We start from the raw sequence: 11,925 nt of genomic DNA on the forward strand, positions 1-11,925 counted from the left end.
GATGCTAATATTTACGTAGAAATTGCATACCTCAGCCGTCATAGTCCCTTTCATTTTATATTCTTTAGCTGAAGGAACAGAAATCTTACAATGGCAGATGCTGGACAATATCCACATTCCCTCAGAGTTACAGAATGATTTAAACCTTTAAGTAAAAGGCTTTGATTTGTTCCATGCATACAGTTCCGCTCTAAATTTTGCTGTGTTCATTGCTTCATGAATTTCTATTCTCTATTTGTCTAATAAAAATGCTCCAACCTTGTTTTTTACGACCTTGTTTTTAGTAAAGGTCATAAAAGACAATGGTGTAAGACTGCAGACAACTTGAGAAATCACTTGGTTACAAAGCTTAATTAAATATGGAACTGGCACGTTGAAAGCTGAAAGACAACAAACCAAGATGATGGTAATTTCTGTGCTGTGCTACACAGCACAGATAATTCAGAGACATAAGGCTCTTCATGAAATGTTCTCAGGTTATTTTTCATGAATCCTAAACATTAACATAAGCCTATTTCAGATGTACCAGTAGGAAAAACAGAGACAAGGCTGGAGATGAAGCAGTTAATGTTGTGTTGGTAATTTGTAATTGAAAATTAGTAAATTATAGTGAAGATAAATGTCAACAGAAAAGCTAAGAACTGGAAGACTAATAACTGGATTTCTCCCAGTGTAAAACAGATTTTTACTACCAAGTACTAACTTTCCAGTGCCAAAGGGTGGGGCTGGACAGTCAGACTTTGATAACCACGTATTTGCCAACATAGTTCAGCTTTCTAGCTCAGTTCTGTTGCAGCCCCCATTGGTACCCAAGTCAACTTTACAAGGCTTACAGGCAGAGGAACTATAGAGTAAGAACTCTAGAGGGAGGAAAGAATGTAAAGAGAAAATTGAATGGAAATACATAGCACAAAGCTGAGAACACCAAGTCATTTTCCACCTACCTGTAAAGTTTCCATTGTGCTGTTCTTTGATCATTCCTACACGTCTCTGGTCACAATCTGTTCCATTCTCTGCCATTTCATAGATCAGTCAGGTATGGGGATCTTGTAGCAGAAGAAAACCAAAAAGCACAATGTCTCAATTTCTTGTTATAAAGACTCCATTTACTTCACAGTCAAAGGATACAGGCATACATCCAGCAGTTCTCCAAAGCCAAATCACAGTTATCCCACATTACACCACCAGAGAAAGTGATTCAATTCCCACAATGACAGAGATTAAAACAGTTCCACCTACAGAAATCTAAATTTTTCACTTAAATGACAAAACTCCCTCAATTTTAACAGCTGAACAAAAGCTTGTTAAACAACCCCTTTCACTACTCAGCTCACTGTTTGGGCTCCAGCAGCAGCAGAGCTTCGCACAAACCTCAGTTCAATACTAACAGAGAGGCACTTAAGTTTTGATTCTCGTGTTAGAAAGTATCTATACTGACACTAAGCTTCCAGGTAGGTAGTATGCAAACAGACCTCAAAAACCTCACAGTCTAAAAAATTGGCCCTTGATATGGTAACTAGGATTCCGAACTGCATCTCATGTTTCACAGTCTTCTATCTCTAAACCAGAAAAGCTAAACCCTTCAGTACATGAGAGCTCTCTGATGGAAAGCTGTTTTGAAAAGCATACATTCTGTCTGCTAGTTTAGCCTATGATTAGATCAACCTTAAAAGGCCCCAAAGAACAGCTGTGGTATTCCTTATCCAGGAGAGTACATAGTGCAATAACTGGAAGCCAGAATAAACTTGCATGTCGCAAGAGATTTTTTTTCTCCTTAAAAACCAAACAAAACCTGAAGAGCTGACAATTCTTATGCAATCAAACACAAAGAAAGCAGCCAGTCAGACCCCTTACTTTAAAAATCCTCTTTTGAATCTTAAAACAGTTTCTGGGATTTTATTTTGGAAGAGTCCACAGAGCTAAAGCATCTTATTTGCATTGCATTTCTCCCTGTAAGCAAACATGATTTACAGTTTTTGACATGCTGCTTTTGTTGGAAAGAAAAGCAGTGTAGTATTAAAATGACAGGTTATATAAAACTGTCTAGTGGAGGAAATTAAAGTTTTAGAGAAAAAAAACCTCCCCTTTGATTTATGTCAGGATTAAGAACCATGCAGCAGCTTGGGCTTGGTAAACAGGGGTGAGATCAGCTCTTTGATTCAGACTGCAATAATGCTGTCAATTTTGTTTTAATAAAATGTTAAAATATTTCACATACTGTATTTGCTTAATACTGCCAGGGTTACACAGGTCAGTTTTGGACAGATGTTCTTCTGAACAGGTACAAGCCTTGTGCATTACTTGTAATACAGACAAAATTGTTAGCTAGAACGTGATTATTATTTATTACTTAAACTCAATAGTAGTCCTTCCTTCAACACCTTCCTGAAATGAAATGTGCAGCAATAGGAATTTGTCTACTTAAACAAGCTAGCAGAAACTAATTTCTTGCATCTTACCATTTTTAGTCATTGAAACTTGGGCCTCAAAATGTCCAAACCACCAAGAAAATTAACAGAACAGCCTTGCAAAAGTTTGCTTCTGAAAAATGCTGAAAGGCTCCATGCTCAGCCAAGGACAACAGAGGACTGACCCACTGCAGTAGGAGGCTTTACAGCATCACTCTGCAGTCATTTGCAACCCAAGGTTTGCTCTGAACTGCTATTCAAACGCCACAGAAACATGAACCTTGTCTCCTCAGATCAGTTTTATAGCAGTCTGACACTCTGGAAGTCAGCAGTCACAATAGTACTGAGCAGAAGATAACCAGCCAGTTGCTACAGTGATACCAGGATCAGATGTTTAACCATCTACTGATTTCATTAGGACAGGAAGTCCCTGCAAATGGTAGACTGCTTCTACTGACTGCACTTATGTGGGGTTATTTTTATGTATATAAAAATATATATTTATACACATAGAATATAACTATATACACGCACCTGTATATCGCATACACACATAAAACTCAAATTGCAGAGGGGAATATTTAGCTTTGGCATCCACAGTTAGACAGCCTGATGTTCACAGAAAGCTGCTTAAGAAGCAAAAGCCATCAGAGCTGTTCTGCACACATCCACCCTTAAAATAGAAAAGTTCTGGTTTAGGGAACTTCAGTCACATTTTGTTAAACATAACAAACGTTAAAACAACCCAAGAACTTAAGTGGAAGCCGCATGTTCCTCATTTGAAATCAGTTTTCTTTCCTTGTGCAAATCCAGCCTTCAAAATTAAAGTCTCAATTGGTTTGGTCTCTGCTTTCATCTTAATTACATTTACAGAAAGTTAATTTACTAATGCAAACTGCTCTGTTTGATGCTAAAATCTGGGCTGTGCACAACACTTCCTCTCCATGAAATGAATTCCACAGAAATCCATCAAACATCTTACTGGCACATAAAAATCATCAACCTCTAGGAATCTCAGGTGCACTGTTACATACATATTACAGCTCTCACAAGCTGAACTAATAGAGCCAGTTTTACCCTGCCTGCTTAGAAAGGCATTAATCTGTGATTAGCTTTGCATAACTCCACCTCAAATACACAAGTCAATGCTGATAGCAAAGCAGACACATAATCCCTTTGCACATTTGTGTAGAGTGAACAGTTGTCTAGGAGTTCTTAAAGTTCAACCATTCTGCAGAAAAGCTCTAGAAACTTGTACTTATATATAAAATGACTAGGATATTTGATACATATCACACGACAAGTCTAAATGGGCTGCAATTAAGAAACCAAATTCTTACTGGTTTCAGAGAAAACTCCTTGGTTTATCAAAGTCTGATTATTTTTAAAGCACCTTAGCATAGGGAACTGGAGGATGCACATCCAGAAAGCTCGGCTCTCAATCTGCTGTTCTGTCTGATGCCTATTTGAATCATTAGTCCTGCACTAATGTCTTCTGATAGAGATTAATGGGAATGAGAGTCTGACCCAAAATGGAGTTATCATTCATTAACTGAGTCCACATTCTCAAGTCTATACCAAATCCACGATAGCTCACCACAGGAAATTAAAGTCTATTTGCTAAACAAAACTTCACTTCTTATGAATGCTGAAAAATACACAGCCCATATCTAAAAATAAATTTACTTAATACATGGAGCAGTATAATATAAATGTTTAATAAACATAAAACCGAACTATTTAAGAGAGAAAAAACCCAACGAAACAACAACTTAGAGCAGTTTTTGCATGAGGGCTGCTTAGATCATTTGTTAGAGCTGTGCTCACACAAGAACTTCTTTGTAGGGCTGAAAAATACTTCACAATGCACTATTCAGCTTTAGCATAAACCATAACATTAAGTATAAAAAGACAATTATCACTAGTCAAAAATGTGAGTTGGTTAACAAAAAAGGCTTATGGCAACTGTGACTGGCACTTCACAGCATAAATGAGACAAGGCAAAACAAGCCATTAGAGCATGAGAATGTAACAAAATTAGGCACTGCAATCTCTACACTGTAATCAGAGCAAAGGACAAAAGCCTCCTCTTTGCTGAAGCTCTGGGGAGCCTGCTGGAGCACCCAAATGTTGGGTGCACTTATGTAAAAGTTTAAGAGAAGGCAGTTGGGTGCTTGTGCTCTCACACAGGAGTCAAAACATGGACTCATGTTCTATACTAGGGATTTTTTCAGGACTCCTTTCTAATGTGCTAAACAAATAAGCTGTTAAACTATTTAATTGATCTCAATGTTTTCCCAGGCACTGTTTGAATCGCTTACCACTTCTCACTTAGAGACCCTAGGACTCTGACTCTCATCTCCATCAAAGTTACTTGTCACACAGCTTTGCAAGAACCGGATTTATACTCAGACCATTTTGCTGATGTTTTCTCCCAGCCACCTCAGCAGCAACCCATTTTGTCATTTTAAGCCAAATGCTCCAATCTTGCTGGTATCCCGCTTCTTTCTCCCCAAACTTTTCGATAACCATTCCCTTCTTCCTTATTTACATCACTGCTCTTCATAGAATCAATTCTATGTTCCACAATTACAATAAAGAGAACAAAATAATACAAAGACAGACCTTCCCAGGTGGATAAGTAATTGCACTAAACTAGACAGCACTAAACTAGACAGCACTAAACTAGACAGCACTAAACTGTAATACAGTTTTGTTTTGGTCATCAAATGCTCTGCTCAGGCAACAGTTTTCAAAGGAACTAAGTTAGCAGTTTCTTGGCAATGCACGACTTTGCAGAACACCTCCCTTCAAAAGTCAAAGGCTGCCTGGCACAGGAACACGTTCAGTTAAAGGATGAGATCAGTCTTGTGAAACATTACATACCCTTTCAGCTCCGTACAACTATGTCACTCTTCACTACTTCTATATTTGAAGCCAGTAGAACAGACAACTACGTCCTCAGTTCTGTAGACATTCAAGACCAAAGCGACTGCTCCTCCAAACCTTCCTTCCCTACAGAGTAAGATAATACTGTTCATCATGTGATATAAAACTGACACAGTCCCTAACTTAGAGGTTAATAAGTTTCCTAAAAATGACAGGAAATAGAAAATGTAACCACTTGATTTTTTCCAGTCCTTTAACACTCGTGGGAAGCATTCAATTAAAATAAATGAGGACACAGCAGAAAGACATTTAAATCTCCATAGAGTTCACTATAATGGGTGACTTTGATATCAGTGCATTTATTCCCATGCTAAAAATATTTTTCTAACTAAAATAGTTTAATCCCTCAAAGGAAAAGTAATTCAGTTAAAGACGACAAGTTTCCATTTTGTGGGTTATGCCTCTCTACACCAGACCTATTTTCCAATTCTTAGCCAAATACCAGTTCAAAAAAAGTTGTCTGACAATTTAGAGCTAAAATTTCCAGTTTTCAAAAAAGACTTTGGGAGATGTTTTAGGAAAGAAAGATTTCATATGGTTACAACACAGGGGTGCCATGCATTTCCTTTTGAGGTTACTAAGAGTTCTGTCCCTGCTGCTTAAGGCCACTTGTTATTAAGCTGCTCTCTTTGGTGGACTTTCTCAGGTGAATCATGAATATTGATAGTTGCCTGTGTAGAGTGCAGCAGTAGAATTGGGTGCTATAATAATACAGTAGAGTTATCACACAGTATTACAGATGAATAGGCACAGAAGATGGTAGGAAATATAAAATACATATTGTTTGGGAGTCTGCAGTGATCTCTTGCTGACACTTTGAAAATAAATAAAATAAAAAGAAATGGAAATAACCAGGAATGTGAATATTATCAGTGTAGCATCCCATGCTATAAACAGCTCCCAGGTCAGTCCTGTGCTCTTTCCACTGGCAGGAAGCAGCAAGCCTAGGGTGCAGATTTCAGGTGACAGAAAAAGACTGCTCCACTGCTGCTCGACTAGCTCCTGAGAAAACCACTCCAAGGTTAGCAGCAAGGATGAAATACATTGCTGAGGGGGTGACCCATGACCACCACAGGACACCTCAGAATCACTGCTGTGCTGCCCTGCTAACTTCACTTTCCCAAGTGCCCAGCTCCACCATATCTAGATTTTTAATGAGACAGAATTACAGTACACTGTACTTCATGTCCTCTCTCAAAGAGGGAGTCAGGGACAAGAACTATCACTGTTATGATAAGGTACCTCTTGGGGAGGGCATGACATGTATGCCTAAGCAGCCCTTCCACAAAAACTGATGATTTGAAAAGTCTGATATGAGCAGAGAGAAAGGTTTTGGAGAGAGAAACCACACAGAAACTACCCAAAAAGACCATAACTTAATATTCAAGTGACTAAACAGACAAGTATCTTTCACATCCTTAGTTCCAGAGGGCTATACACAAATCCATGCTCATACTATCTGCCAAGATGTTTGTCTCGCAGCCCTCAGACCACATTCTACATTCAGGTGGCAGTCACTCTGCCATCAGCCCCCATAAGCTTCCAAAAGGCACAGAGGTAATAAAGGTCACAAGTGACAAGACAACACACCCTGCACAAAAAAGCCATGCTAAAATTTAGCTAGGAAACAATGAAGAGTTAGAAATGTAAGAGTATAAACCCAGCCCTAAGCATCACCACCTGGCTCCTCCAGCAGCTTGTGCAGTGCAGATTTGGCAAAGAACTTTGCCCTTTCTACTATCTTGTAAGTGATGGGAGACAGTGTCCCCACAAAAAGACATTTGAATCTGCCCAGCCATTCTATCCAGAGTGCTTCTTCTGAAAGAGGAAGTACAGCACAGATGAAAGGGAATGAACAGAAGTCACTGCCAAACCCCACAGAAAACTGTAGCTGAAACATGCTCCTGAAACAATGACTTGTGCTTTTCATAGATGGTACCAGTCTCTAACTGGAACCAATTCAGGTTACACTATGGCTGCCTTGGCCATTCAAATGTGAATACAAATTCAAATTCACCACACACCTGCTGAGGCTAATTCTGAGCCTTGTGGAGAGAAGACAATTCTTTTAAAAAGTTTGAAATAGACTGAACAAGTGCCTGCCTCAAAACAACATATCCCTGTTTCCTGGATCCACGCAGACAGTGCAGCCTCAAAACCAGCAAGGCCCTGCCCCGTGACTGCAGCTGCAACCTGCTTTAGGAATACAAAAACCTCAGTGTTGGAACAGCTTCAAGGCTGTGCCCTTTGCTCTTATGGAATAGCAAAGTCCATCCAGCTCACACTTCTCCACAAGTACCAGAAGTTAAAGTTCTACTCTGCAGGTAGCAGTATGTTTCCCATCACCATTATACCAGAAAAATTGGCCTACTCTTACTATACATCAGTAAGTTTTTTGTTTTAAAATCAAGACTTGTTAAGAAGTAAGATCTCAAAATAGGCACTGTTTACACAGAACATTCTAAGGAGAGCTATTCACAAGATGTAGTCAGAAACAGACCTCATAGCAGCCTTCCAGTATCTGAAGGGGGCTTATAATGATGCTGAGGAGGGACTATTCATTAGGGACTGTAGCGACAGGACAAGTGGTAATGTTCAAACTTAAACAGGGGAAGTTTAGATTGGATATAAGGAGGAAGTTCTTTACTGCAAGGCTGGTGAGGCACTGGAATGGGCTTCCCAGGGAAGCTGTGAATGCTCCATCCCTGGCAGTGTTCAAGGCCAGGCTGGACAGAGCCTTGGGTGCCATGGTTTAGGCAGGGGGGTTGGAACTGGATGATCTTAAGGTCCTTTCCAACCCAAACTATTCTATGATTCTAAACACTTCTGACATTCAAAAGATGCTTAAAGACAAGCACAGGAAAAATGTTTTAGGGTGGGAACAGTACAGACACTCCAGCTAAGAGGCTTGCTTCCAGTATACTCACCTTCCTCATTACTACTACCCACTTAAAACTTACTGAGTCTCCTCCTACCTTTTCCCACAGAAACTACAAGTACCATGGATTTCAGCTGTTAAGTAGGACAAGAAGCTTACCCCAAATTAGTAAGTAGTGCTCACCTCCCATCGACTGACTGGAAACCTGTTTTTCCAAACTCTCATCTGAAAACAGGGGATGAAGCCATCACTACAACTGTCACTTATGACCAATAAGGAATAAAGAAGAGTCCATCCCTGCTGCAGAAATAATGGATTGAAAGAAAGGGGACAGACATACTGAAGGCCATTTTGATAGGCAAACTAATGCACTAAGAAGAGCTTGCCTATGTCATCATAAGGTAAGATAGTATAAAACATGAGAACCCCCAGTCAACCTACCTGGCAGGAACCAGGGTGAAACAACCTCAGAAGGGTGTAAGTCCTAGCAGTAAAACAGCACCAAAAGTCACTGCTCAAACAGAACATCTATGCTTCAAGGCATAAATGAGCAGTATTCCTCCACCTCAGAGTGCTCAACCCATATCATTAACATTGACTAAACCAGGACACCCACCTGTTGGCAAACACATGCCAGAGAACACAAGGACAGGAGAGAATCCTGTTGTATGTGCAGGTCAAAGCAGATAACCTGGATTCACAGCATTTGTAAATAAAGAGCCACCATCAAACAAACTTGTTAGTCCTTCCCTCAGGTCACCTCAATGACTTGCCAAACATCTAAGGGTCAAAACTAGAAAAAAAATGGAATGTCACTGCTTTATTATCTTCTGCAACCATCAGATGACATCGGCCAGAGAATTAAGAACCAGACAAACATCCAGGTACTTAATTTCAGTTAACAGGGATAAGACATCCAGAGTCTTCATGGATTTGGGCCTAAATCTACACAAGCCACCAGCAGTCTATAGCAACACGATGCAGAAGATGCAACCATCGGCTCAGCCAGGGAAACACAACACATTTGTACTGAAGAAGCCCACAAAGACCGTCAGTGCCTGACTCCGCAGCCAGAAGGATGAGTTTCTCACTGTGTCATCAGGCACTGTCCCCTGGGCCACAGCAGGCCGATTTCCCCATGCAGCCACCGGGTTTTGTCCAGCAGCTCTCCGGTGGGCCAGGGGATAAATCAGCAGCAGCGGAGCCATCGCCCTGAGCGGCGGCGAACAGCTTCCTCCGGCCCCTCAGGGCCTGAGGCGGCTGCCCCCAACCCAGCGCTCACCCGCGGCTCCCACCGGCTCTGCTGCCTGGGCCCCTCCGGCGCCCGCCCCGCCGGGTCACGGTGCCCTGGACGCCGCCGCCACCCACCGAAAGCCGCCCCGCGGACGGGACTCCCCCTCCACCGCCGCCGCCGCCGCCACGGCCCGGCCCGCACTGTCACCGCGGAGACAGAGGTGAGGGGGGAAGAGAGCGGACCCTGGGCCCGGGCGGCCGTGTGGGGAGCGGCCCCGCGGCTGGAGCTAAAGGGGCGGGATGAGGGAAGCCCCACGGGTGCTGCCGAGGGGACGGCAGCGCGGCCCCCCCCCCCCCCATCCCCTCTGTGGCAGCCCCGGCCCCGCAGCCCCAGCCCCGCACTCACCGCGCTCCGAGCCGGCGGCTCCCGCTGGCCCGCAACGAGGAAGTGTGGGCGGGGACAAGCCCGCCCCTTCCGCCTAACCCCTACTCGTCACTTCCGGCGCGTCTCACGCCGTACCCCTCCTTCGGCCGTCTGTGGTAGCGTCATCTGCGGGCGGCGGCGGCGGAGGCCTGGTGAGCGCACGGCAGGTGAGCGGTGGGAGCGGGGCCCGGTGCCCTCGGTGAGGCCGAGCTGGATGCGGCTCCGCTCCGCCCCTCGTCCCCACCCCGGGCAGGGCCCTCAGGTGAACGTGGGCTTTGACTCGAACCCTCAGCGCGTTACCGTTTGTCAGCGGTTTTAAGCGTGAATTTCACGTGATTTGCGGGTTTGTTCCTTAGTTCTGCTTCCCGAGCCGGGTCCGTTGTTCGTGCGCCGCCGGGGGCTGTGTTCGGCGTTAGAGCTGTCGCGGGGAGTGGCTGTGGCCACGTACCCAGGAAGGCATCTCTGAACTGCTTCCCCAGCGCGTGTTCAATGAGCGCCGTTTGTCTCCACACAGCCGGGTGCGAACCCTCGAGTACATTCTGTTCTCCCCTTCTTTCCACAGCCAGTCTCCGAGTCCCATCATGGATTCTCTCTCCCAGCCCGGGCTCCTCAGTGTCATTGCAGGAGTTGCCTGCGGTGTGTGCCTGGGATGGGGCATTCGGGGAAGGTTCCTCCGGCAGCCCTTGGTAGGAGCCAGCTCGGCAGCCAGCAGCAGCCTGGGCAGCGAAGCCATGGGCGAGTCCGGGGAGTTCAAGATGGTGCTGATCGTCCGCAATGATTTGAAGATGGGGAAGGGTAAAGTAGCAGCACAGTGTTCCCATGCTGCTGTTTCTGCCTACAAGCAAGTACAGAGAAGAAACCCGGAGCTCCTGAAGCAGTGGGAATACTGTGGACAACCGAAAGTGGTCCTCAGAGCTCCAGATGAGGAGACACTGATCCAGCTCCTGGCTGATGCAAAACACCTTGGACTGACTGTGAGCTTAATCCAAGATGCGGGTCGCACTCAGATAGCTCCAGGCTCCCAGACTGTCCTTGGGATTGGACCGGGACCAGCTGATGTGATAGATAAAGTTTCTGGTCACCTAAAACTGTTTTAAACTGGGGACCAAAGAAGTCTGAATGCATTGGTATGTAGTGGTATGAAGGGATAAAATCCAGGTTTATGGATTTTTGCTCATGTGTTCTCTCATTATAAATAAAATAACCAGATTTTGTAAGAGATTTCACATTTATTGCTCCAGCTTTTCTTTTCCTCTAAGGTAAGAAGATGCTGGGCTCAGTAGGGCTGAAGGAAGTAAAGCCAGCAACATTGTTGGTACCTATAAGAAGGATCGCAGCGTATTGAAGATTTATGCAATTGAAGATTTCATGCTGGGTTAATGGCTGAAGCATTAGCAAAGTTTAAATTAATTTGTCCCATGTCAGGTTCATCTTCTACCTTAGCAGAAGGGATTTTTAAAGAGAAAATAATTAGGAAAAGATTAGCTGCTGTAGCAGTTAAACTTGACCCATACAACTGGGGGTATGTTGCCAACTTCCTGTGCAGTTACTCATAGAGTAACTGATGCAATAGCTTGTAGCCAAGTTAAACCAGCTTTGCAACCCAGGCCCTAACAGGCTGTAATCAGGTCTGGGGAACAGCTGTAAGCCATGCTCCTTTCTGGATCTGTCCATGCAGCTGCTGCATTTACAGTAATCTGCAAGCAGTTAAGCCAAGTTCTAGGCTCAATAAGCTCATATAAACAGCTTGTCCTGCAGGGACTAAATTAAATCATTTTATTTGGGATTAACAGGTTCTCCTGGGTATAAGGAAGCACACCATTACAGCTGGTGTTGGGCAGAATTCAGAGCACACTGATCGTGGCTCTGCAAATCCACTATGCAGCTCCACTGTAGCTTAAACATGGTAAAAGGCAGGTTCCCTGCACTTGTAATGAGGGGGACTGTGAGACCCATTTTTGAACAAAGCTTGTTTTGTGAGAATTCTGCACTTTTACAGCCTTTCAGCCATGTCTTACAGTTGAGTACCTGTG

General features: G+C 43.6%; 2 protein-coding genes across 7 annotated transcripts in view; one reads left to right on the forward strand and one right to left on the reverse strand.

The window, feature by feature from the left end:
• The window catches only part of VMP1 (vacuole membrane protein 1), a 66,283-nt gene extending 56,343 nt beyond the window's left edge, over positions 1–9,940 (reverse strand). The window contains exons 1-3 of one of the 4 annotated variants that reach the window (XM_034068765.1): positions 9,875–9,940; positions 5,295–5,423; positions 945–1,046 (exon numbers count right to left, since the gene is read on the reverse strand). In XM_034068765.1, coding sequence (XP_033924656.1) covers positions 945–1,020 — 76 coding nt within the window. In that variant the 5' untranslated portion in view covers positions 1,021–1,046; positions 5,295–5,423; positions 9,875–9,940. Of the gene's footprint in view, positions 1–944; positions 1,047–5,294; positions 5,424–8,851; positions 8,978–9,874 lie in introns of those variants that run through there. The other 3 variants (XM_031042458.2, XM_034068764.1, XM_005141704.4) reach the window with 3 other exon arrangements.
• A 20-nt stretch (positions 9,941–9,960) lies between these two features.
• PTRH2 (peptidyl-tRNA hydrolase 2) lies at positions 9,961–11,118 on the forward strand. Of its 3 annotated transcripts, none has more exons than XM_005141705.3 (2): positions 9,961–10,059; positions 10,455–11,118. In XM_005141705.3, the coding sequence occupies exon 2, from the start codon at positions 10,474–10,476 to the stop codon at positions 10,987–10,989; it is 516 nt and encodes a 171-aa protein (XP_005141762.1). In that variant the 5' UTR covers positions 9,961–10,059; positions 10,455–10,473; the 3' UTR covers positions 10,990–11,118. The 3 variants fall into 3 exon arrangements, with proteins under 3 accessions (XP_005141762.1, XP_030898337.1, XP_030898338.1); XM_031042477.2 differs by lacking the exon at positions 9,961–10,059 and adding an exon at positions 10,069–10,154; XM_031042478.2 differs by lacking the exon at positions 9,961–10,059 and adding an exon at positions 10,175–10,235.
• Positions 11,119–11,925: the final 807 nt, after the last annotated feature.

This window comes from Melopsittacus undulatus, chromosome 13 (genome assembly GCF_012275295.1).
Source record: "Melopsittacus undulatus isolate bMelUnd1 chromosome 13, bMelUnd1.mat.Z, whole genome shotgun sequence".
In the NCBI taxonomy this organism is placed as follows: Eukaryota; Metazoa; Chordata; class Aves; order Psittaciformes; family Psittaculidae; genus Melopsittacus; species Melopsittacus undulatus.